The following is a 25,282-nucleotide window of genomic DNA, read 5'->3' as shown; positions in this document are numbered from 1 at the left end:
GTAGTTATAGAGAAATGAGCAGCATTTATTTGGTGAGTGAAAAATGTGTGAAAACCTTGAAATCTGGAACACCTTCTTGGATTTCTCTGAGTGGAGTTCCTCTCCTGGAGATCTCTTGCCTGCAGCCTTCCTGTCCCTGTGGGCTTGGGAGCACAGCCATGGGTAGATGGAGGGCCACCAGCCTCCATGGGAGCTTGAGGAGTGTTGATGGCAACACAATCAGCCCATTCCCTGCTTGTTTAGGGCACAGTGTATAGCAGAACTCACAGCCATACAGCTTATTTTTCCATCTGGCTCCCAACAAACAGTGCATTTGTCCACTCCCAACTAACAGTGTTTTCGTCCACACCACTTATGGGGACCAGCCCCTAGTAATAGAAACACAGAATCATTAAGGTTGATCTAAGACCAGCCATCAGTTGATGGAGCTGATGCAGCCCCAACATTCTGTCCAAGCTGCCTGTTTTAGCTGCTTGGTTTCAGTCTTGCTGGCCAATAGCCATTTCCACCATCTCCTTGCAGAGGAACAAGCCAGCTTTGTGTTATATTTAGGCTTAAAAGCATTGCACATTTACTGGAAGAGTATTTCAGGACAGTTTTCAGCTTTGTCTAAATACACGACGGAATTTCTTCCTGCTGCCTTGGGAAGAGGCCCAGAGGGCTGTTACTGTTGCAGAGGTTGGGATGATATCAAGCAAATGCTGTCATAAACCAAGCAGCATGTTGGATCCCAGTGTGTAAATGGCTTTGAGTTTAGGCAGTGTCCCCAGGCTCCAGCTTGGCAAGCAGCTCTGAGGCTATAAATATCCCATTTCTCTGCAAGGATGCTCTCCAAAAGCACCACAGCCCTGAAGGTGTGAGATACAATTTCTCCCAAGGAGCCTCATAACTCCTAGCAGGGATTTGTGAAAGAGGAAACTGGGCAAAAGTTACAGCCACTGGCGAGAAACCCAACATCCCCTACTGTAATGCACTTCAGGGAAAGAAAAAATGAAGTACCCTCATGATGATGCTATGGTAAGGACATGGGCTGATTTGTAAATGACTTTTTCTGTCATTAAGAACTGGCAGCTTGAAACTGCCACATTCTGAATTGTTATCTCTGCAGCCAACAGAACTAGCACTGCCCAGCAGAAAGGACTCTGAATGCTTTTTCCCTTCAGTGAGTGAGGGAGAAACCTGCCTGGAGATCTTTTTGTGTGAGGAAATGAAGGAAAAATGACAACTCATTACAAGCTGGATTAAAAAGAAACAAAAACAGCAGTCTTTTGCAGTCAAAGTGACAAAATGAATGCACAATTCTTTGCTCGAGCTCCTTGGATGGCACTGCTCAAAACCAAACTTTTTCCTAGCAAGTTTAGGAATTAGACATCACTCATTTTGCATTCCCTGCTGGCAGTCCATAACAGGAGAGGTTCCCAGGGCATGTGGCAGGACAAAGACTGACCCCAATAGAAAGTCTTTAGATGTATCTTCTCACTGTTTTGTTTTCACTTGGCCATTTCTCATTTCCATCTCTACTTGGGATCTATTTCTCAGCGCTTTAATCCTCTTGCAGTCACTTGCACTTTGGAAAGCCAGTTACTGGCTGCAAGGCCTCTAGGACAAATGGGAAAAGTAAGGCAAAATGAGATCTCACCTGGGCATCAGGTTATCCTCGTGGCACCAAAAGCATCCTGGTCTATCTGTTGGGTTCCTGCAGCACCCAAAGATGGAGATTTTACACCTCCTTAGGTAGCCTTATGCTTTAGAAGTTTTCCCTTGTGATGAAACAAATCTTTCATGTTGTAATTAAAGCTTGCCATTTCTTGTCACCCCATGAATTGTCACAGAAGTGTGCTCATTACCTTCATCTTTCCAAACACTGGGTATCTCAAGACAGTTATCATATCTCCCCTCTATTTTCTCCAAGGCAAACAAGCAGGGTTATCTGTTGTGCTTTCTGCAACTCTGCTCATTCTTGCTGTTTTCCTTGGGTTCCTTCTAAACTAGTCACATATTTCTGTAAGTGAGATGCCCAAACCATCACCCCCTCACCACTGAGCAGGGCACACTAACTGCTCATGGCTAACCCACAACACTCCTGTCCATACATATTAACACCACACTTGCTATTTCCCCCTTCGGCGAGAAACGTTTGCTGATCTGTCAGTATTTTGTTTGCTCTTGGCGCTGCAAATCAAGAACCAAACCATTGATTTCTTTTGGCAAGTTACAGCTCAATTCCCATAGAAAATTCCCCAGCAGCCACCTACTTACCTCAGAGCCTGCAAGAGAAACTTTCCCTATTATAAAATCATATAAGCCATAACACTTCAAACTAGATTTAAGCAAAATAAACTCTGTATGGGTCGAGGTTAAGCACTTGGAGATCCCTTTTGGTTTTGCAGTAACATGAGCAGCACTGTTTCAGATCAAAGGCCGATGTGCTCTACAAAACAGCAGCCTCAGTAGCAAATTCACAGGAATACAGCAGGGAAAAAAACAAGTGTTCTCTCTGCTATTTGGAACACTAGCATTGCTATGTTGATTTTAGGAATGGCGTTGGCATGTTTGTTTCTAATGACACTAAAGTTTAAGCAATGATCGTGCTGCCTCAATTCAACGTCTGAAGGCATTTCAGCTTCAACTTGCGTGGGGTGAAAAGCCTGGATGGCAGGGTCTGATCGAAGTTAAAATTCAGGTGGCACAATTACAGCTTAAGTAAGACCCAGGTATTAATAAGAGCTGAGAATTAAGAAACACCCAGGTCAAGATATCCTAAAAACATAAGTCAGTATATCCCAATAACACAAGTCAGTACAACATGCCTCGTGCTCACCATTATTAACAATCAAGCAGACACTGCAGATGCTGGATGCACTCTCCCGGACTGACAAGACATTAGTACCGTCAGCACAATGCCGGGAGGTGCTTCAGACCAGCAGAACTGGCTGGAGAAGATAACTTTTCTGCACAGTCTCACCCCTTACCTTTTGAGATAGTTCCTCCCATAGAGGATCTGCTGCAGCAGGGTGACCACAGCGAAGGCGCAGATGAAGATGAAGAACAAAGTTCTGTTTCCCAGCAAATCCCTGCCCGACGAGGGGTCTGTGTATCCCATCCTTAACAGCTGCGGGATCTCCACGGGGCACAATTCAGTCCGTGGTCACCTTCATGCTCTGTTTGCGGGGCAGCCAAGGGGAGCGCTGGGTGTCTGTTCTTGGAGCAACTCAAGGACAGGGCATCCCATTGTCTGCCCCCTCCGTGCCGCTCTGGCTGTCAGCTCCAGGATTGTGCGCAGTGCTCTCACGGTAAAGTTTCCCAGTGATTCAGACGTGGCTAACATCTAAAATCAGAGCTCTTTCAGCACAGGCAGTGCTGTGCAAGAGGCATTCTGCTCCCACCAAGCCTCTCTCAAAAACCCGCTGCTAGCAATTACCTACTCCGATCCAATTTTCATATTCCAGATGGGGGAAGCTGCAAATAAACCAGAAAACCGCAGCCAATGGCAAACAGAGGGCTCTGGCAGCCCGCACTGGAAATGCATCGCCATCAGTACCTTGCTGCTTCTGCTCAGCAATCCCAGCGCAATGTGCTCGCACGGAGACGTGACCAGGGTGTGCTATTAACGAAAGAGCGCGGACGGTTTCATTCAGTCCCCTGCAAAAACAATGACAGCAATCTGGTCAGCCTGGCAGGGAAGCAGTGTGCTGTTGGCATTGCATGCCAAATGCAAAGCCGTATTCACACACCACTCACTGTTTGGGCTCCTGCGTTTCCCCCAGTTATTCCTTCAGAGTGAGCAAGGTCACTGAGCATCCCTTCAAGGACATGCTCTCAGTTCCTGCATGCTGATGTACTGGAGGCGCGGAGCAGCCCCGCAGCCGCAGCGCGCAGCCTGCCTCTCAGATTCACTTAAAGAGACAAATATTCCGATTGCTCTCTGCGGGGAGCAGTCTTTTTTGCAATAGGCAAAGAATACAACCTTGCCCACAAGCATCAGAGCTCCCTGAAATCCCCCTGTTGTCAGGAGGGCTCGATGCTGCTTGCACGGAAATAATGGCACTTTTGTCACTGATGTGAGAGCAAAACCTACTACCCCCAGCGCTCAGCTTCTTTAACAAGTTCCAATGAAAGCTTTGTAAACATCACAGCAAGGGGCTCATTTTGCCCAAGTGGCAGATAGGGGATACGGATTTTAACAACAAAATACGGTGAAATAAACCCTTGTCTAAGGTAACGGGGAAATCTTTGTGCAGACAAATTTTCCAACAGCTAAATCAACGCGTGCAAAACGTGCCAGCAGGCAGCGGTGCAAAGCAGCAAGCAGCTGCTTTTGTTGTAACCAGCAGAAGTAATAGAAGTGTTTGAGGTAGGAACCTGAACCCTGAGCTCCTGCAGGCAGGAGCCCTTGAGGTCATTCTACCCCTTCAGACTCCCTTGACTTTCACAGAATCATAGAATGGTTGGTTTTGAAGGGACCCTGCCATGGGCTGGTTGCCCCCTACCAGTCCTTTGAAAGCTTCACACCTACGTTTGTGAGCACAGCTACAGGCTTCAGTCATCACTTGTTCACATAAGAACTGTGGTCATCCTGGGGCTGGGCATAGATCACCAGCCCGGTGCCCTGTCCCAGGGACAGATATCCACAGGGATAATCAAGGACAGGGCAACGCTTCCTTGGAAGTACACTCCAAACTCTGGTTTGGGGTCAGAAAAAAAACAATATTCTGGATGGAAAAATAACTGTTTCGGATGCGCTCACCTCTGTTGTACTGGGAATATCACACATCTGGGGGCCAGTGAATTAAACAGTGGCAATAGCTGGATTCCCTCCCATCAAACTCACCAGTTGCAAGGCCAGATACATTGCTTTTAACAATCAGTTCATGTCAGCTCATAGAATATGAAAATGTTTCCACACAGGAACCATACCATTTACATGCACCTTAATCCTCAGCAACAGGAAAAGCAGTGTGGCTGCTATGTAGATGCTATGAAGGTGGATTTCCACTGGGTAGCTGAGAAATGAAGGCAGATGTGAAGGAAACAGCACTTAATGCTTTGATTTGTTGGATTTTGATGGGTACCTTTGAAAATCCTCCATGACAGATTTGTCTACTAGCAGAATTTGTCTACTTAAGACTTTCTGTTGGTGCAACACCACTTTGGAAGACAGTAATATCATCTTGGTTTTACTGAAAGCTTTCTGCCTTCCTTCCTCTATTTCTCTCCATTTGAAGTGATTTGTTACTGAGTCAGTGCACCAAACTCCTGAGCTGAGCAGTTATTCCTAATGGTCAGCTTGAGCTGAGCAAAGCCCTGGATGGCCACATGCAGTCATGCAGCCTTTGATTTGTGTCCTCTTACTCTTCTGTACTGCATCAGAAGATACAGCACTGAGACATTTCTGTGCAGAACCACTGCATCCCTAATGCAAGGAGCAAAGCACACAGACACATACATGGAGAGGGTCTTCTGTGCCATATCTTGCAGAGATTCCATTCCTAATGTCATATGTAAAGGAAATCTGTTTACTGTCATCAGCCCTGTTCTACAATAATTATTTTACACTCTGTACTTTAGCAACAGAAAAGCCCCTCCAAACTCTGAAAAAGGCTGGAGAAAAAGCATTTTACAGTAGGTCGTGTTGCAAACACAGGTTTGCTGGGCACAACCAGGCATGAGATGCTTGTGCCATCACAACATGAATTTGCTGGAAGCTGTCCTTCTTACACACTGCTGGCCTTCATTTCCTGCATGTGAGCTGCCTGCTAAATACCACCACTGATGGTCCATCACCAGGAGCACCTCCAGCAGCACTTCCAGCCTGAGCAGTGACTGAGCTCTGCAACATGAACAGAAAAATGCTCAGGCAGTGGCACGTCCCAATGAGAGCGCACTGTTTTCTCTGAAGTTCACATGAAGAATTTTTTAAAAATTGAATAGCAAAGACAAAGTGGTCCTGGCTAACCACTGAGACCATGCTCCTGGAGCTCCACAGAAAGAAAAATGCATCAGAAAAAGGTTCCTGCTTTCATGCAGGCACCAAGCACACCTTTGCTGAAGGGACAATGTGCAGTCCTTATTTCTGAATCACAGTTTATTTTGTACTTAAATAAAACAGAGAAAATCACTGCTGATGGGGAAGTCTGGCTGGGAATTTCCCCTAGTATCTCTCACTAAACCAGTCATCTGATTCAGCATTTGACTGATTGTGCACTCTCATTTCGGCTGGAAGCAAGGGCATTTGTGTGTCGGAGAGCAGGATGGGTCTTGTTGGTTGTTTAAATCACAGTACGCATCACTGAATGAATATATTAAGCTCACAGGACCGTACAGGTTCAGAGTAAAGCACAACATGCCTAATATTCCCCTACAAGAATGTTTCTCTCCTTGCCTGCTCAGCCACTCTCTACCCTTCTTCGTTATGCACATTAAAGAACTCCACACAGCAGATTATTAAAAGCTGTGTAAGGCTGTAGATCTTTCAGATCTCACTCTCCTACCTTCTTGTTCCTCTAAATGAAAGTTTCTACAACGCTCCTGTCAGCTGCCAGACCGCTGACTTAGCTGAGCACTGGCACACAGGTATATGCCTTTAAGGTTCAACTGACTGTGAAAACCATAAACATGTGCTTATCAGTACTAATTCTTTTGCAGATATCAAACATGCATTTATTAGCACAACCGATTGCTTAACACAACGTCTCATCCCATTATCACCAGGAATCTGTATGTCTAAAACCAGGATATTAAAGAAGCTGAAAGGATTCAGCTAAAGAGTAAATATTTATTTAGCTGGGTTGAGGCATGAGGGGGTGACAAAGGTCATACTGGCACCAGAGCTACCTGTGGAGGATGTGTCCTGGAGATAACATATGGTATGCACACTGGATATCCATTACATCACCACCAGTTTCCTTCCAACCATATGTCTGTGAGAACCACGTTCTCATAGACAGCAGGGGAGATCAAATCCAGAGGGCTGCGATGCTGCCAGAGCCATTCAGGAGCTCATGGGTGGCACTTACCTATCCCAAGCAAGTCAAAACTCCCAGGGAGTTGACCAAACCCAAGCTTAAAACCTTCTGGTGAAAGCCTATGAAGCACTGGAGCTAGTGCCACCCACCTTAAAAGTGACAGCTGAAAGTTTTGGTATTTCTTTTTTCAGAAAATATCCTAGCTGCTAATGCAATGAACAAATGTTTCCTATGGCCAGAAGAATCACACACTGTCTAAGGGTGACAAACATGCTCTAATGCTGACAAACATTATCTAATGGTGACAAGCCCAATTTGCACTGATTCCACTATTTTAAGAACACAATTTTACACTAAAGATAAAATTGTTAATCTGAGATGTTAATAAATCCTAAAATATGACATATAATGTTGGATTCAATTCACAGAAGCAATGACTCTGATGTTGGAATGCATTCTGCCATGTCAGTGAACAGCACTGATCAGAACAGTAGAGTTGGACCAGAAGACCTCTAAGGATCCCTTCCAACTCAATGATTCTATGACTCTTTGAAGTAAAGATTTCTTTGAGTAATAAGCTAATTGAGTTCTTCAAAAATTTTACACTATGGAATTACAATCAAGACAGAGAACAGATCTGTTTTAGGAGATTATCTGGCTACAGAGAAGTTACCTATGTCCATCTATCACAGTTCTGTGCTGATTTTGCATTCAAAGTAATGAAGTATACATCTCTTGATTGAACCACCAGCTTCAGTTCTCACCAGCTTCTTATTTCTATGATTCCATGATTCCACGTGGTGCAGACGCTGAGCTTCATATCATTCTTCATGAAGAACCCCCATTATCTGACCTCATTAACACCCGCTATGTTCCCCCTGCTTACAGTGCACCCTTTGGTCAGGCATTGGAACATGCTGCTCAGGGAGGTGGTAGAATCCTCATCCCTAGAGGTGTTCCAGAACCATGGAGATGTGGCACTTGGGGACATGGTCAGTGGGCATGGTGGGGTGGGTTGGGCTTGGGGATCTCGGAGGTCTTTTCCAACCTTAATGATTCTATGACTGTCCCCAGCATTGTCCCCAGCTCCCTTCCATGTGCCCTAAGTCTTGCACATCTATCAGCAGCAACATGGTGGTGTTGACCTTTCTCTAGGGAGCCTGCACTAGGCTATGTATTAAAATAACCAAGAGTGTAGCCACTTAGTTGTGCTAGCTCTTTAAAAACCCAAAACTGGGAAGACAGAGTGGGAGCTCATCCACAACCCATTACTAATCCCCAACAAAGGGGTTATGACAGCATCTGGCCTACGGGATGCGGTGCCCTACAAGCTAAGATGAATGAAATGCCTTTGACAGGGAGAGATGTCCCCAGGAGATCTCTCCTCCAAGCAGAGGGAAGCACAGCGTGGCATTTAGTGACTTACAGAACATTCCCATCATCTTTATGTAAACTTCACTCTCAGTCAGCATTCTTGCTCTCCTCCAGGTGTACCCAGCAGCTCCACTGGAGCTACAAGGGCTGTGGGTGGTTTCTTTGCCTGCAGCGTGGGAAGGGAGGTATGTGTGAACAGCAATCCAGTCACTTCAGAACATATGAATTGAAGCTTGAAAGGAAAAATAATAATAAATTGAACAGATTGTCAGGCTCGATGCAATTCCCAATCAATTAAAGCTTATTTTAGCAACAGGGCAGTTTTGTTCTGAAAAGTTCTCTTGACACATTGATGCTTTCATGATCCTGTGCAGCTAAAAAGGTCATACTGGGAACAAATTACTCCTGGTACAGCATCTTCTGAACTTTCTCACTTCTTTTAAATGATAATAAATAGGACCCGCATGCGCAAACAGCAGTGGGTGTGTAAGGCTTTGGCCCTGGGTTAAAAAAATAATGAGGCCTGGACATGCATCTCTGGGCTCAGAATCAACAAGAATATCCTTCGATGAATCTAAATTTAAATTAAGAGCCAGTATGTTGTTATATTAAACCAGTGAAGGTATTCTGCATCAAGCAGATGATTTTTTTAAATATGTTTTAACATTATGTCTGTCTTTTGGATCTTTTGATTAGTGACATTATTGCATGGCATTTCATAGATGTGGATGACACAGGAGCTGCCAAATCAGTATTTCCTCTTTTGCACTTGAGAAGAAGAACCAGAGTGTCAGATTCACACAGAAAGGTTCATGGATTCAAAAGCCAATTAATCTACGAGGAAAGACCTTCCCTGATAATAAAAATAACATGCACTGGCTTGGGGTCCTTACGGTCTATGAGAGTAGATGGAGAACAAGAACAATGCTGAGAATTCTTGTCTGTCATAAAATATCTGCTTAATAAAATGCCAAGAGTTACATGAAATTTTCACTTTTTTTTCCTGACGTGGCAAAGACAAGGAGATTACGTAGGATGTGCCTTACAGTTACAAACTGTCATTATAAACTGACTGAACGTAAGGTCTGAGCTTTAACAAAGAAATCAAAGGTGGAAAGGGTGTCTGAAAACTGTTCCTTACCCCTGTTTAGTTTTCTCATTACCCCACTGTCATGTACCACCAGGTAAGCCCCCCTTATCCTCATCCCGTGGGACAACTGTCCTCACTCTAATTTGCTAATTAGGAAGAGGTCTGTGCTCATTTCCATGTTCCTCCACAACTTCAGGCAGAGCCACGCTACAGTGCTGACATCCCCGAGCTGGCTTGGGAAAGCAAAGCAGCAGTATGTGAAAGCAGCACAGCTGCTTGCAGCACTGGAGTTGTGACTTCTGCACGGTGTGGTGCAGTCATCTGCCATTTACTCCCCTCACCTGACAATCCATGTGCTGTGCAGATGAGCATCTTTGTCCTCCTCAGCATCTCCTCCCTCAAGCATGAGCTGGCAATTGCAGCACTCCTTAGCCTACGATGTTTATTGCAAAAACAACCAGGAAAAATGTAGGAAGATTTCCACTTATGACTTAAAGCAAAAATCACAGAATTCAAGAATGTCTCAGGTTGGAAGGGACCCCAAAGCCCATCCAGGTCCAGGGCACACAGGGCTCCATCCAACCTGGCCTTGGGCACCTTCAGGGATGGGACATCCACAGCTTTAATCCATTCAAAAGTGCCTGTATTAATTCCAGCAAAACCAGCACAGGAACTTACCTTTGCTACATCCAACTGCCACTGCAAGGTGACAAAGCTGCAGAATTTCACCAAGATTTCCAGTAATGTTCTGGTCCTCCTTTTTTCTCTCTTACAGCTACTGAAGATGATCATCAGCAAATGAATAAAACATACTTTCATGCGAATGAAACAACATGCGCCAGCTTTGCTGCTGGCATTCTGTCCACATGACTCACTCTCTCTGCTCACACCTCTTAGCACTTCTGTGTTAACCCTGCTCTCACAGTCCAAAGGAAACACGGCAGATCTGGGAGCTGGAATATTCCTTTCCTCCCAGTAATATTCAAAAATGGTCTGGGTATAGGAGAGGAGGGGAGTTACACTTCCAGACAGTACAATAATGGAAAGAAAATCAGATACTTTAAAACAGCATTTCTCCTAGAACTGAGAGAATCCAGAGAAGTGTGGGTGCCCCATCCCTGGAAGTGCCCAAGGCCATGGATGGGCCTTTTGGCAGCCTGAGCTGGTGGGGGGAAAACCATCTGAAGGCAGGGGTGGAGTTGAGGGGACTCTGAGGTCCCTTCCAACCCAACCATTCTATGGTTCTATGGTCTTCAAGGTCCCTTCCAACCAAACCATTTCATGGTTCTGTGATTTTCAGGGTCCCTTTCAACCCAACCATTCTATGATTCTGTGGCCTTCAAAGGTCCCTTCCAATCCAACCATTCTGTGATTCTAGGATTCCTTTGATGGCCCATGCAAAGGCTCAGAGCATCACACAGCTTCACAGCCTGCATACTAACACCACAAAAAACATTCTCTGAGCCACTCCAAATTGCCTCAGCTAGACTATTCTGTAATCATTTGCTAAGGAGTGGGAGATAGGAACAGCATGTCTGACCTGAAGCACTAATTATCCAACATCCTCTTATTTCCATGACCTTCACTAATGCCTGACCTCCAGGTCCCACCATCGGGACGGCACAGAACAACAACAGGAATATAAAATGAAAATATAGCCATGCTTGAATCATTTGACCGAGCGTTGAAATCAGAGAGTGCAACCAGGGAAGATAAGGATCCTAATGAGAACCTGCCCTGTTTTTCAGCTTACATCTCATTCTTTCCTCATCTCATTTGTCTGCAAACCAAACACCACTCTGCTATGGCAATAACAATGCAGCTCGCTGAGGCCACAGCTCCTGGTACACTGCTTTATTTGCTGTGAACACTTAAAATGCCCACAAAAGACATCTCTATTTGCTGCACCATCTGAGGGTTAGTGGAGAAAACCTAGAACAACAAGCAATTAATGACAAGGTAAATGCCAGTGATTTGTGATTCATTGATTTGTGCCACAGGGCATACTTGGCCCAGTATTTTCTATTTGTACATTCTTCCATAAGGTTGAATCACCAGGCAAATTCTGCATTACTGCTTAATCAGAAGCAACGCCAGCGTATGTTTAACATAATGGGAGGCAATCTTGATTTTCAGAGGAGGAAGCAGAATCTCAAACACTGCATTAACAATTTGGATGTATTTTTTTGTTGCTGTGAAATTTAACCTGCAAAGTGGCTGTACCCTGCACAGGGACCTTCAATCCAGAAACTGACCAAGAGCTCTTCAGCTCCCAGAGATAGCTTGGAGCAGCGCTGGGAAGCATCCAGTATCAGATGGGACTAACTCGTAGAGGAGTTATTTCAAGCTTTACTTTTTTTTTTTTTTTCCCTCTATTTGTGATCATGCCAGATAAAAAAGGCATTAACTAATTATTTTAATTGAACTTCTTTGTGCTGTTTCCCATGGGAGCCGCACTGCAGCTGCCTCAGCTCTGCCCCAGCTGGCTGGGGGGATGGGAAATCATTACAAAACATTGTTTTCCCCAGAGCAGGACTTACTGCTACAGCTGCCTCTCTAGAGATGGGGAACTATTGGAAAAGGGTGCCCTGCACATAACACTGCCTGCCTTGAACCTAAGGAACTCAAGGAGGACAACTTCCATCAAATCCATGGGAGGAAAACCAGCCCAATCCTTTTTTTTTTTTTTTTTTTTTTTTTTTTAAATTGCAGGAGGGAACACGCAATGGTTGCCTTTAAAACAAAAAAATACCTCTGTAGGGCGGATGCCTCAAAAATGTATGTAAAGCATTCCAATGAGAAATCTACGAGTTTCTGAGGGCAAAATATTCTAACTTTTGGAGCAGTTCTGATCTTGCAGGCAATGAATCATTTGCAGCAAGATCAAGATCACTGATGGAAAAATATGCTGCTAGGAATGGAACGGGGGAAGCACCCGATTAATCAAGAACTGGCAGCAAGTATAGAAGAGGTATTTTGTTCCTTAGGAGACTTTTAGTGCAGGGTTTGAGCATCCAAGGGATGCTGCTATGTCTTCCCTGCTCCCATCCTGACCTTCTCAAAGGGTCTGCTGATATCTTGAACTCCAGAAGTTCTGACTTCATTTGGGCTCTGACTTTCACAAAAGCTTGGTGACAAGCAAGAGGGAGGGTAATTGGGATCTATCACAGCTAAAAATCTGCATTTCCTGCTGACAACCCCCTGTGAAAGCTGAGCTATGCTGGTACCACGGGCACGGAGCTGGGACTGTGGTATTCCCAAAGCTGGCCAAACTGCTCCTCAGAGCATGCCTCGTAAACCCCCAAGGGCACTACTGGGGATGTGCTGGGGGATGGAATCTTCCCCTTTACACTTAAAAATTGACAGCTGAAAGTGGATTTCATTCCTTTTCCATGCCTGACAATAGGGAGTTAATTTTTCCCCTGTGTTATTTTGGCTCCATTTCTGAACGTACAACAGATGTGCCCAGAGCTCAGCAAAGAAGCTTTGGGAAATGTTTCTGTTTTTTCACTAAACAAATTCTGACAAGTCGAACATCCCAAGTACAACAGCTCCCTTCCCCTCTCTGCCCTCTGCCTCACAGCCTGGGGATGCTGTCACGGGCTTCTTCTCCTCTCTGCACATCTTCAGCAGTCACAGCCTGGTCCATGCACTGTTACTGCTCACATATCACTCCAGGGCAACACAGTATCCACGACTCTGGATGAGACTAAATTATACCATTTTGGATATGGAAAGATTTCTGGTCTTTTTTTTTTTTTTTTTGACTCTCCTACATCTGTATAGTTGTCTAATGAAAGCACAGCACCTGGTCTAAGAGGTCCTAATTAAATAAGAAAATATCCCATTTTCAAAAGTTTGCAACAAGGCGTTTCAGATTAGAATATTTTACGGAAATGTTCACAGTCTGCTAGGACAGAATGGTTTTAATGTCTGAAGACAGCATGAAGCTGGAGCGCTCCAAGCACTTCAACCTGCTGCTAACAGCAGAAAAAGCAAACTTGTCGTGCTTCCAGCCACCTGCCTATGCTGCTGCAATGCTCCTGGACTTCAGGGCATTAGCGTTTGCACAGATGTGTGGTGCATATCAGAGAGGTAATCCAGCTTAGAATAAATGCAGCAGAAAAAAATTTAAAGGTTAGTTTTCACGTGGAGCTGCTTCTGGAAACCAGGAGGGGGGACACCAGGCAGGAAAGAGGAAGAAGCAGGAGTGAGAAGTACAAGTTCTTGGCAGCCAAGAGCCAATTTACCTCACCCAGAAAGCTGCGGGGAGGGATGAGTGTAATTATATAACTGAGCTGGGCTCTGCTGGATATGGTGTGGATGCTCTTGGACAATGATGTGCAAAATTGCAACAGCAATGCTAGAAAGCTCCAGGCATCTCCCCGATTTCGCTGGCCATTAGACCCACAGAAGGCTGCTAATGGCATCTGACTGCTTTCTTTTTTGCTCCTACCACATGAGGTCACTCTGAAGGGCACAAATTCTTCTATAGTTTACAGGGTGAGATTTAGCCAAAATAATAACCTTGTGTTCTCAAAATGATAATAAGCTAACGAGACGTGAATTTTAGTTATTAAAGTCTAGAGCCATTGACTGAAAAGGAACAAACCCTTGCAAAGCAAGAATCTCTGATAATAAATGAAACAGCACTTAGTGAGAGTTATTACAGGTTATTAAGATTTATTCCTTTCTTGGCAAAGATAATAGACACAGTCATTGACTGATTTGAAAGGACCTCACACAACAACCCAGAGCCACTGACTTTAACCATTGCCCAGGTCTCATATCAGAAGGTAACAGCTCTCAGAATTAGGAAAGTCAGCTATTATGTGCAAGAAGAGCAAAAATTGGACCAAGCCAGAGGGAGAAAAGCAAGATTCTACCTATCTCAACATACCACTGCCCACTGTCCTGAGGGAGAAGCCCCTGCTGGTCCCTCCTGCCCTGCACAAGGAAAGCTGAGAGCGCCAGGGGGGTGAAGTCAGAGGCACCAGGCTGCAGAACCCCACATTCTATGGAACGGCTCCAACACAGGGGTGGGATAGGAACAGTGACTCAGCTCTGCCCAGAACTCCCAAGAACACAGTGAAAACACATTTTCACTTTCTTACTACAGGCTAGTGAATGTCCAGAGGGAAAACCAAACAGCTTGCAACAAGCAAGTTTCACTTTTTAAGTCAAATACAATTTTTCATAAGGCCTGCAGTCATGATAAGATCCAAATCACACACTGAATCCAACCTTCACTGATACACAGGAAGGCAATGGAGTTGGGAGCCAAATTTCATTTGAAAAAACAGAATTGAACTGGGCATTTCATTCCTGATTAAGTACAGCTGATGACTGCAGGACAGCAGATCTGAGGATTAAAGTATCATGCAGGCTGAAAACACCACAACACATCCTTAATATCATTCCGTGTCACTTAATATTCTGTATACTCTTAAGATCTCTTCTTAGGTCCTCATTCACTAATGGGAACCTCCACCTCGGATCTGGTTAATGCAAAGGTTTACTCACTCTTCTATAAGATTCTGCCTGCAGCTCTGCTTGAACATATTTTCTCATTTGTACTCTTCAAATGCTGCCTTAATCGTTTCCCTGGGAACAAACGAACATCCCACACATAGAACAAGGGTAACGACCATCCCCGCTTCTTTATATGGATAACTCTTAACACAGAATAGTAACACAGTGTCCATTCACTCAACTGCCTTAAGTGCAAATAACACACCACAGTATCAAGTAGCTTTATGAATTAAAAAATGAGTAAAAATGTGGATGGATCCTAAAGTTCATGACCCAAATGACCTTTTTTTCAATGAGGCTTGATGCCCACAGCAGAGGTCCACCTGGAGAAAGCTCTGTCCCCAGGCTGTGGCACCCAGAAACAGTGCCTTGCTCAAGACCCCATAAAGTAGTCTTGTCTCTGCCACTTCTACAACACCTAACAGGGATTAAAACCAATGTGTAGATGATGGCATCATCCATCCAGATGCCTTCCTTCCTTCCTGTGTCTGTTTTCATTTCATTCCGCTTTCAAAAAGCATTCTAGCTATTATTAGTAGGCAGATGAACCAAGTAAAATAGAATCCTTTCGTCTAATTATCAGCATTGAAAACTTCATTTTGTCCTGGAAGAAAGGAGAGGTATCAAGCTGAAGAAGCGTTATGGAATTAATGCTGAACACAGAGGAACAAACCAGGAGCACCAATGCTGGCCAACGCTCTTTGAGTACGTAATGGAAACTAGGATCAGTGTGACACATCCACTCAGCTTCAATTAGGTGATTCTTCAGCTAAACTGGGATTGAAGTTGTATGAAGGTTTCGAGAAGTTCACATAAAGATACAACCTGAAATTTTACAAAACTTTAGTAATATGTCTCAGGGCGGATTTTCTTTCCTCTCTTATCTATGTACGCAGCACTGCCAAAAATAAATTAATGGTAAAAAAAAGATAACATATGAAAACTTAATGAGTCCTAGGTTTAAAACACACGCAATTTGCTTTCACCCCCAACTCAAACTATTTTTTTCTTGCAAAATGAAAAGCACTGCATATGGGATTAATTTACCTAATTACTTCTCATTCCATTCTAACTTCAAAGAGATGTGACCAGGATGGAAGAAGCGCAGGTAGGAGCTTTGCAGAGCTCAAAGTGTTTTCCAAAAAACAATATTTCTGCTTTTTAGGTAATTTTAATTCCAAAGCATAGGACACTAAGGTTTGTGGATTTACTGACACATACAAGACAGCAAGATTTAGGGTGTCTAATCATAAACATTTCTAACAAAACAGGGTGTGGAGGAAATAGATGTCTACAGTATAGAGGGAACAGATGTCTAAAGAGGGAATAGATGCCTACAGGAATTTGAACCAGCTCTTTGATATTGGTATTTTTATTAGCTGTGAATCTGGAAAGTATACCCATTTCAGCTGCAGAGTTAGGAAGTCCCTCGTGCTAAAAGATATCTATTCGCTCTAGTCTTATTTCTAAAAGTTACATACCCATTGAACAGGAGGTTCTTTATGTGTGTGTGGTTGTCTTTAAGTAAGTAAATATAAACGACCACATCCACTAAAACTGAGAAGTATTTGCTTTTCTTCTTAGAACTGTTGTACTCTAGAAATGTCAGAAAACGCATGACTCAAGCAAGGATTGAATACTGACAGACACAAGTTCCTTACTAGAATACTGAAATATATATTTGAATTGAAATATTAAAAGTAATGATAGTCTAAAATTAGCTACAAAGTAAGTTTAATTGAAAAATAAGAAATTGCTCTAAAAGAGGTGAAAACAGCTAATAGTTTAGGACTAGCAAAATGCTGAAAGCATGCCAGGATCACACAGAAGACATGATGACCCAACAAGGATTATTACACACAATTTTTCTGTGTGTAATCACTCACAGGGTATTGACAGAAACAGTAGCCACAGAGAACTGCTAATAGAGCACAGAACCTACACTGCCAACAAAAACAGACCAGCAGCTATTTCCTCCTCAGATCTTGAGTCAGGATATATATAACTGAGTTCACAAACCAGGACTGCTGATTTGCCCAGTGCTATAGTCCAAAAAGAGGCATTTTGCTACAATGACACAAGCAGCTAGGAATGCAGAAATGCTCCATTAAAGCAAAAAGACTGTGGGGTCAGACTGCACTTCAGATCTTGAAAAGGATAACTGAGAACTCTGCAGTGGGTCCACGTTCTTGCTGCAAGACCCAGAGACACCTGGTGAGATTCTACCAACTTGTTTTTCTTGTATTAAATAAAGGTGATCTACCTAGCACAGACTTCAATGACTATTAAAAACGATAAATGTAAATATTTTACAACAATCTCTTTCTCATCTCCATAACCAAACAGTAACAATTCCAATCCTGAGATTGGCATCCTAATTCCTTGGGTGATCTTCGGAAAGCTGACAAACAGCAAGGGAGACAAATGATGATGACAAGTGAAAATTCACTCAACCTGCAGCCTCCTGGCACTCTCTTTCCCTGCAATGAACCATTGATTATACCTCTCCACCGTCACTTCCAGTGACTCAGTAAGTGTTTGCATCCCAAATTACAAAACGCTTTTTAAGTAAAAGCTGGCATGAAAAGGTGCTACAGGTAAAATCAGCAAGATTCTGTGTAAAATTCCCAGAATTTAGTAGGAAGGGGAGGTTCTAAGTAAATCCTATAGCAATACTGTGAATAGAAACTGTACACGAACGCTCGGAGCAGCTGGACTGCAGCTCCAAAAGCTGGCAGCTTTACAATTGAGAGCTGTCCCTTCATTCAGTCACGGCTTCCCAGTATTTTCCAGAATAAATCATGCCTGTGGGGTAGAGAAGAGAGGCAAATACTGATTCCTCCCGTTTTCTCACTTCCCCTAATAGGAAAACACTGTTGTTTTTCAATATCTTAGAAGCACACTCATGTGCCTAAGGTATGAAGTGGGCTTCTAAAAATAAGTTCACATTACAGTGAACAGGCAAAATCGAGAGCCAAGAATAAAACCACTTTGCAAAAGCAGATGTTCTCTATGCACAAGCTTGTTAAGAGTTTACGTCTGGAGGAAGACAACAACGATGGTCAAAAACAAGCACAGTCTTTAAACACTCGAGGTCTTTCAAAAGCTGCAGAGCCGTTTAGTGCTTTCAACAAAGCTGTAGTGGGACACTGGTGATGCATATTGCCTCTGTAGAACAATTAACTGTAACCCCTGGAGCTGCGTATGTGGCTTCTGTGCTCTCGCAGGAACACCTCACTATTCTTTTTTTGCTCGTGAATCAAGTGCAAAGACAAACATTTTCTTTGTTGGGGTTTAGCTGGGAAGTCCTGGCCCATCATTTCTTTAAATCCAGGCATCTACTTTCTTCTCTTTCCTGTGGTGTTTCAGCAGTATTAAAAACTGCGCATGCAATTACAGCAAGCAACGTCAGAGAGGTGCCGTGCAGCCAGCAGCCTTCTGGACGTGGCAGAAAGATTCATTACTGTAATTTCTCAGTTACAGCTAGCTGATACTAGATCCTAAATAACAGATTTACGTAGAAACAGGAAATAAGACCTCAAATTTCTTTCTTCAGGGGCAGAGTCAGGATTACATTTATAAAGTCACGCTGTTAAAATATAGCTTAGTCTCTTTCTCCATTCCCTCCCCCACACTGGACCATTTACACTATTTATTTTCATGGGATCCTGTATGACCTGCAACCCCAGCACTGCCCTGATCGCTCACTCACAAAATTCATGCTCAGAGAACAACTGATTGGATTAACTTGGCAGCATCTGCAAAGTGTTCCAATGCTACTGAGCACAAAAACACCCTGCAACCCTCCAGGAGCCAAATTGAGACAACTCATACCTGAGTCAGACTTAACAGGACTTAATTTGACTTCTCATTTGTGCACATGTCTTCACAAAGCCATTTCCCATTATGATCTCTCTTTATTTCCTGCTTCTAGAATTTCACACCATTCTCCTAGGATGTGAAACTATTATTAGAGTCAGTGAGATACTCCAAAACTTTTGGCTACTGCATTCAGTGCAGGTGTTAACAGCTCACAGCACATCTAGAGGACAAAACCTAACGTAAATGAAACTCAGTATCCAACTACAAGTCATTTTTGCTCTTCCATAGCACGCATGCATCTCCCAGAGGTCCTCACCCTACCTCTGAACTCTTTTCTTGCACAGAAATGTATGTTACCTAAAAAAAAAAAAATCCCCACTTGAAAACTAATTTTTTTTATGCCTGAAGTTGACTCACTTTTTTTTTTTTTTTTTTTTTTTTTTGGTAACAAAGCCTCTAGCACACTTCACCATGTATCTAGATTTGCTCTAAGGTTTTGCACAAACCTATCAGAATTGTGCTGTAGCTGAACAGCAAACATAAGCAGCAATAAATCCAGGCCAGCACCAGCAGCCAAATGCTCTCCAAGCCAACTTCCCCTTATTTTACTGTGACTACTTATTTACCTGCTGCACGTGTTGTGGCTGCCCTCCTATTATGCCAGAGTGTTCCTTTTCTCTCTGTTTCTCTCCTGTTAATTGTGGACTCCTCCTTCTCTGCTTTGAGCCACTGCTGTCCCCCTCTCCCACCTCCTCTAAGCCCAATCATAGATCCAGCCCTCACCTCTGCATCACTGCAGCTTCCACCAATGCCAGGTTTCAGTCTCCTGATGTCAAGTTTCAGCCCAACCCAGTGCAGGGAACCCACCCACTGCCTCAGCTCGTGCATTCTTCTTCTTTTTTATTCACTCTGTGCCCTATATCCAATTTCTTTTGCAGCTTTTTGGCCTGATGTGACAAAAATCAGCTGTTTGTGTTGGGGGAAGCCTCTTCCTTGTGCTACATCCTTGTCTTTGCTGGAAACAGCTCTTCTGGTTGCCCTAGCAGTTTGGAAATCCCCTGGAGTCAATTTCTAAGAAGAAATTTTAATATTGAGCTAAATGTAAGAAGCATTTAGTCTGTCTTTGAAGAGGTTTATTTCTCATGAAATGTGAACAAAATTCTAACTCTACAGTTCTCAAGCAACGCAATTTTTATAGATGAGGAAAAAAAAAAAAGCAAAAAAGGAAGGAAAAAAAAAAGGTGTGAGTAATACCTCCTTCCTGCATAACCTTGAGTCAAACACTTAATCTTAAGATTGATCCTGCAAACTTTTCCATGAATACCTTGACTCAAGCACTGACCTATTTGGAGCCATTCACATTAGTACAGGCGTAACAAAGCAGGTTAAAATTTGCAGAATTTGGACTGCTGAATTAATAGTTAATTGAGGACAGCACTGCCTGCTCCTGTTTGTCTAACACAGCACAACACAGCTTTCTGCTCCTGCTAAAAGCCTCCAGGTAGATCTGCAGTAAGGCTGGAAAACAACAACAGACTGTTGGCGACATCTGAAGCATTGTCCCTGCCTCATCAACACTCCATCACATTTCACACCTCAAATCATCTCTGAAGTTCTAAAGCTGGATGAACACACAAGCCTTGAAGATGAGACAATGGGTGAGAAGATACATTGCAGGACTTCTCCATCCTTATTACGATTCGCAGCCCCTGTAATTCTGTCAGAACTTATCTGTCAGTTTATCTAACATTCCGACTTCACAAGTGCATTCCCCATACACACGGCCACCAAATTCGGGCTCTCAGCAAAATTAAAGACCTCTACCATACTCCAACCTTTCTACTGGTAGATTGAAATTCTCACACCAGATACATTTGCAGGAATCCCACAGAGAAAAGGAAATTGGAAGGATAAAAACAATTCTTTGCTGCACCAGTGTGCATTTGATGAAGAGCAGCGAATGGGTGTAAGATGCTCCCGGTGTCACGGGCCTCACAATAAACTCACCTGAGAGTTCTACAGCTTATGGGAATGTTTCTCAAAAAATATATTATGGAAGAATTGGTTTGCTGCCTACGTTTCACGTTTTCCTTTTCCTCCTTACTGTGTCTACACTTAAAGAAATATGACTTTATCTTTCCATTTCCACCATCACCAGGTAACAGCGGTGCAGCAGGAGACAGGCAGAAGGGATCATAAAATACTTAAGGTGAAATTTCTGATTTTTCCAGAATTCTGTGTCCCCTCTCAGAAATACCAGTAAAAAGGAAAAGGGAGAACATTGTTTTCATCAGGTAGAGGATCAAGGAGAAACAAGAAGTTCAGGCTCAATAACTCAAGAATGGTTATTCACAGAGAGCTGGCTCACAGAGCAGTCAAGAAAGTTAAAAGACATCAGTGTTGAAAATACTGTAAAAAATGCTTTATGGTCTACTAAGGAGATGTGGCGCACCTGTGCAATCAACAATATGAGATCCTTCTACTTCCAAGGGACACTGTTTTCACTGTAACAGTGTTGCTGTTAGAAAACTGTGATACCTTACTTTGTTCTGGTTGCGGAGCAGTACTCTGATCACAGATAAAACATTAAAAGACAAAATACAATAGAATGACACACTCAGTACTGTTAATAGAGTATGCTCCTGCAAGGAAAGTAAGATGCAACTGCCATTTTGCAGTTAATTAATGTCACAAATGACATTCTCATAACTGTGGACAGCTTTGCTCTGCCCAACATCTGCGAAGTAAAAGGCAGTATTTTGTGCAGTGTAAAATCACAACAATGACGACGATGCCCTCCTCACTCAACCAGTATATGCAGGTATCAGCAGAGTAGGTAATTTGCCAAATGTGCTGCATGCCAGCTCACATCAGGGTGATGCTCACAAGGTACTGCCTGGATGCACAACTCAGGTTCTACTGCAATATCTGCAATATTTATTTTGCTTGTAGTGTGCGTGACTTTGAGTTAGTTTGCACTTACAGCTTCTGTAAAAACAGAAAATAAATAAGGGAAAAAAAAGGGAAAACACGCAATAAATAAGGTAAAAAATGGAGAAAGAGACACAGCTTAGGAACACTGAGGACAACTCTGTACCTCAGCTCTGTGCCCATACATTTGTCCACAAATTCCTTTCTGCCATAGTGGCAGAAAAGCACAGCTTCAGATTGCTAACCATTCAGACACCACGAGGCAGGAAGGCTGCAGTGTACAAACACCTTCAGTGGAATCTGTGCAGGCAACACTGTACAGTGTTGATTTTGCCCTAAAGGATTTTGTGCACACTGAAATCAGAGAGGTCAAAAGTCTAATAGGATTTTTAAAAAGGATTGGACGATGCAAATACCCACAGTTATGTTAGAGATCACAGCTCTAGAGATAATAATATGTTTTAGAAGACATAAGGCCCCCTCCAGCTTCAGAATAGAAGCAGTCATTAAGCAGCTTACAATTACAAATTTCCCCGCATGACCTTCTTGTTTCAAAACTGCAAAGTGCCACAGATTTATGCCTTTTTCCCCAGAAGCCACAAATTCTATGATTCTATGAAATGAAGGCCTGGGAGATGTGAAGCTCTCTGTGTAGTCCCAGAAATGCACGACCAAACACAATAGAGCAGGAAGAACTTGGGAACTTGGGTTTTGTTAACACTTCTACAGCATGATGCCCTGAAGAACACCCTGAGAAAGCTAAATAATATATTCTGAATATTGTATTTTCCATACAGCTCCCTTCAGGGATCAGAAGGAAGCCCTGATACCAAGCCAACTGCAGCTTAGCATTACTGCGAGGGCACAAGAACTGGCTGAGAAACAGCATTTTTCTTCAGAGGAGCTACCACTTCAAGACGGAGAGAGATTTCTTCTCCTGGAAATGCAGTAGCCAAAAATGTCCAATAACCCAAGCCTTTGCAACCACCTCTACATGATAAAGGTAGTTCAGACAATTATTTTAGAAGTATTTCATACCTAAACTGTGTTTCTTCCAAGGTTCTCTCTGAGGTAGGTCCTGATTCAGAAGGGAGTTCTGGTGATGAAGAAGCACTCTATCCCTAAGCACAAACAGAAAACTGGAGCATATATTGAAATGATCCTATTCACCAGAGAGCACAAGAAGAAAAATTCACAGTCAGAGCTGGAACACTGCTGCACCATATGGTTTCCAGGAGCCACACACAACAGGGTCCCCTTTACCATCCCTGCCTTGCTGTGCCCTGTTGTACTTCCACCTGGAAAAACATATGGCAGTGCCAACGAGAGAAATCCTTCCTTTTTTTCTGATCTTAATGCAATTTCCCAGCTTCAAAGGATTGTTCAGTTGCAGAAAGACTCAGAACAAGTATTAAAAATAAATAAATAAATAAAAAGTGCCTAACTTCCCACTAACGATGAAAACAAGTCCACGGACCTGCTGGCATTACAACCAAATACAAACTTGACAGAATGGCTGGGGTTCTACTTTTTTGCCCTATGCAACACTGACAAAATTCTCTGAGCTGCAGAAATTTGGTGTCTCACAGTTACAATGGTGACACTATAAAGAGTTCACATTATATTTTTCAGCTCTCAGGGGAAGGGAGGTGCTATAAAATATACCATTCTGCTTGTAAAATGAAAAAATATTTTCCTGTACCTTACTGACCACAAACTAATAATCAGCTCAACAAAAGATATTTTCTTCCTGTGACTATAGTGCCTTCTTTTAATGCCATTTTTCACATTTGTCATTACTATAAGCTGCTTATGATTGCTGCTTGGTGAGGTCAGAAAGTAATGTCAAATGTTGGGAGTTCTGGGAAGAGTGAGAGACAACAAAGAGCTCTCATAACCATCCTATTGTCACTTACATATACAGAAATCCTTAACAGTGTTGTTATTGTGGATGTAATGCTTTTCGCCTCCTCAAGTAGCTTGAATCAATTCTGTTTGAAAACGATGCCTTTAGCAACACAGGAAGCTGGCTGCAGCATCTGGCTCAATTAGGAGCGTTCAGTCTTCATCCTGCTCTCTTCCTGAGTAATACAGATATAGAGATACTTCAGAGACTTCAAATCTTGTAAGCAAAGGTTCACCAAAACTGCCTTCCTGATAAGCTTCTTGAAATTGTGTTTATTTCCACGCTGGCTCTGCTCAGGGCAAACCTACTGCATTGCCCCTTGGCCTATGCCATTCTTTCCAATCAATTACAAAACATAACTGCTCCCAGAGAAACAGATGTGACCTTCCCAGTACAATTTGGCAGACAGAAAAGTTACCAAAGCACTGCGGGGTTGCCCTCAGTTACTTCAGAGCAGAAAATCTGCCTGCATTCTACCTGAAGCAGAAAACATTTCATTCATTGCACTCACCCTTTCTGTTTCATTGATTTACAGAACAGAATGAACACATCTAAATTTTCTTGAATATTTGATAAAATGTATCGATGATAAAGCTTCCACATCTGTATCACTATATTTAATACTACAGTTTAACATTGTCCAGAGAGATGGATGCCCCATCCCTGGTGACCCCAAGGTCAGGTTGGACAGGGCTCTGACACCTGATGGAGCTGTGGGCATCCCTGGGCACTGCAGGCATTTGGACCAGATGGCCTTTAAGGGTCCCTTCCAACTCAAACCATTCTATGATATAAAATTACCACTATTAATATCATATTAAATTGTAAGAAGTATTAACCATAATTGTATCACTGTAAGAAGTGAAAACAAATTATGGTAAGGTAGGGCACCATTATTAATTTCATTCACAGGCATGGACATGGTGGCGGAGATTATGTAATTTTACAAAGCCTTTTGCTCATTTCCCAAACCATGTTGGGTGCCTTATTTACGAGACCAACCCTCAATTCTAAACAATTTGACTCCGTTCACTGGGCATGTGTAGACAAGCCAGTGTGTTTTACCAGCACAAACAACCCCAACTCATTTCAAATTTACAAATATCGGTCTTTTCCAAATTTTCATTTTTACAGCTTGGGTTTTCAAAAGCAGCCATTTGGGCCCAAACTATTTCAAACCAAGCACAGCAGCAAGCTCACCAATTTGAGGCGAAAAGAATAAAGACAGTGCAGAGACAGTAGTCTTGAAAATCTTTTGAGCTGTTTTTCTGTGTTAGTATCAGTGCCAGATATTCTTGCAAACCATCCAGTGAAAGAGAAGAGATGACACCATGTGGCATATTCTACTGTCATTCAGTCACAACTGATCACAGGCAAATAACAGGACAAAATGCCTTCCTGAAGTGCCTGTCCCTCTGCATTGCTAAGCAAGGCAGATATCTGCTAAATGTCTTATGTTAAGTGAGATTGTAGGAATTGAATGTTGCTTCTGCATATAGAACTAACAAGATTCGTACTTTATTTCGTGGTCTCTTTATTGATACTAATAATTCTTTCTGGGGTTCTCTTTATTTCATTGAAAGGGGGGTCTCTGATTGTTTTCATCAACTATCCTTTAGATATTGATGCATGCTTAGTAAGTAGATGAAGTAATTAATAAGT

General features: G+C 42.9%; 1 protein-coding gene across 9 annotated transcripts in view; it reads right to left on the bottom strand.

Moving 5' to 3' along the window:
• ST8SIA5 (ST8 alpha-N-acetyl-neuraminide alpha-2,8-sialyltransferase 5) overlaps positions 1-25,282 on the bottom strand; it is a 66,283-nt gene that overhangs the window by 30,276 nt on the left and 10,725 nt on the right. For 2 of the 9 annotated variants that reach the window (XM_021379912.1, XM_021379913.1), the window contains exons 1-2: positions 19,410-19,558; positions 2,973-3,642 (exon numbers count right to left, since the gene is read on the bottom strand). In XM_021379912.1, coding sequence (XP_021235587.1) covers positions 2,973-3,103 — 131 coding nt within the window. In that variant the 5' untranslated portion in view covers positions 3,104-3,642; positions 19,410-19,558. The other 7 variants (XM_021379911.1, XM_021379904.1, XM_021379906.1 and 4 more) reach the window with 7 other exon arrangements.

The sequence above is a fragment of the Numida meleagris genome, chromosome Z, assembly GCF_002078875.1.
Source record: "Numida meleagris isolate 19003 breed g44 Domestic line chromosome Z, NumMel1.0, whole genome shotgun sequence".
NCBI classification, from domain to species: Eukaryota; Metazoa; Chordata; class Aves; order Galliformes; family Numididae; genus Numida; species Numida meleagris.
Note: the sequence above shows the minus strand (reverse complement) of the source record. Positions and strands in the feature narration are given on the sequence as shown.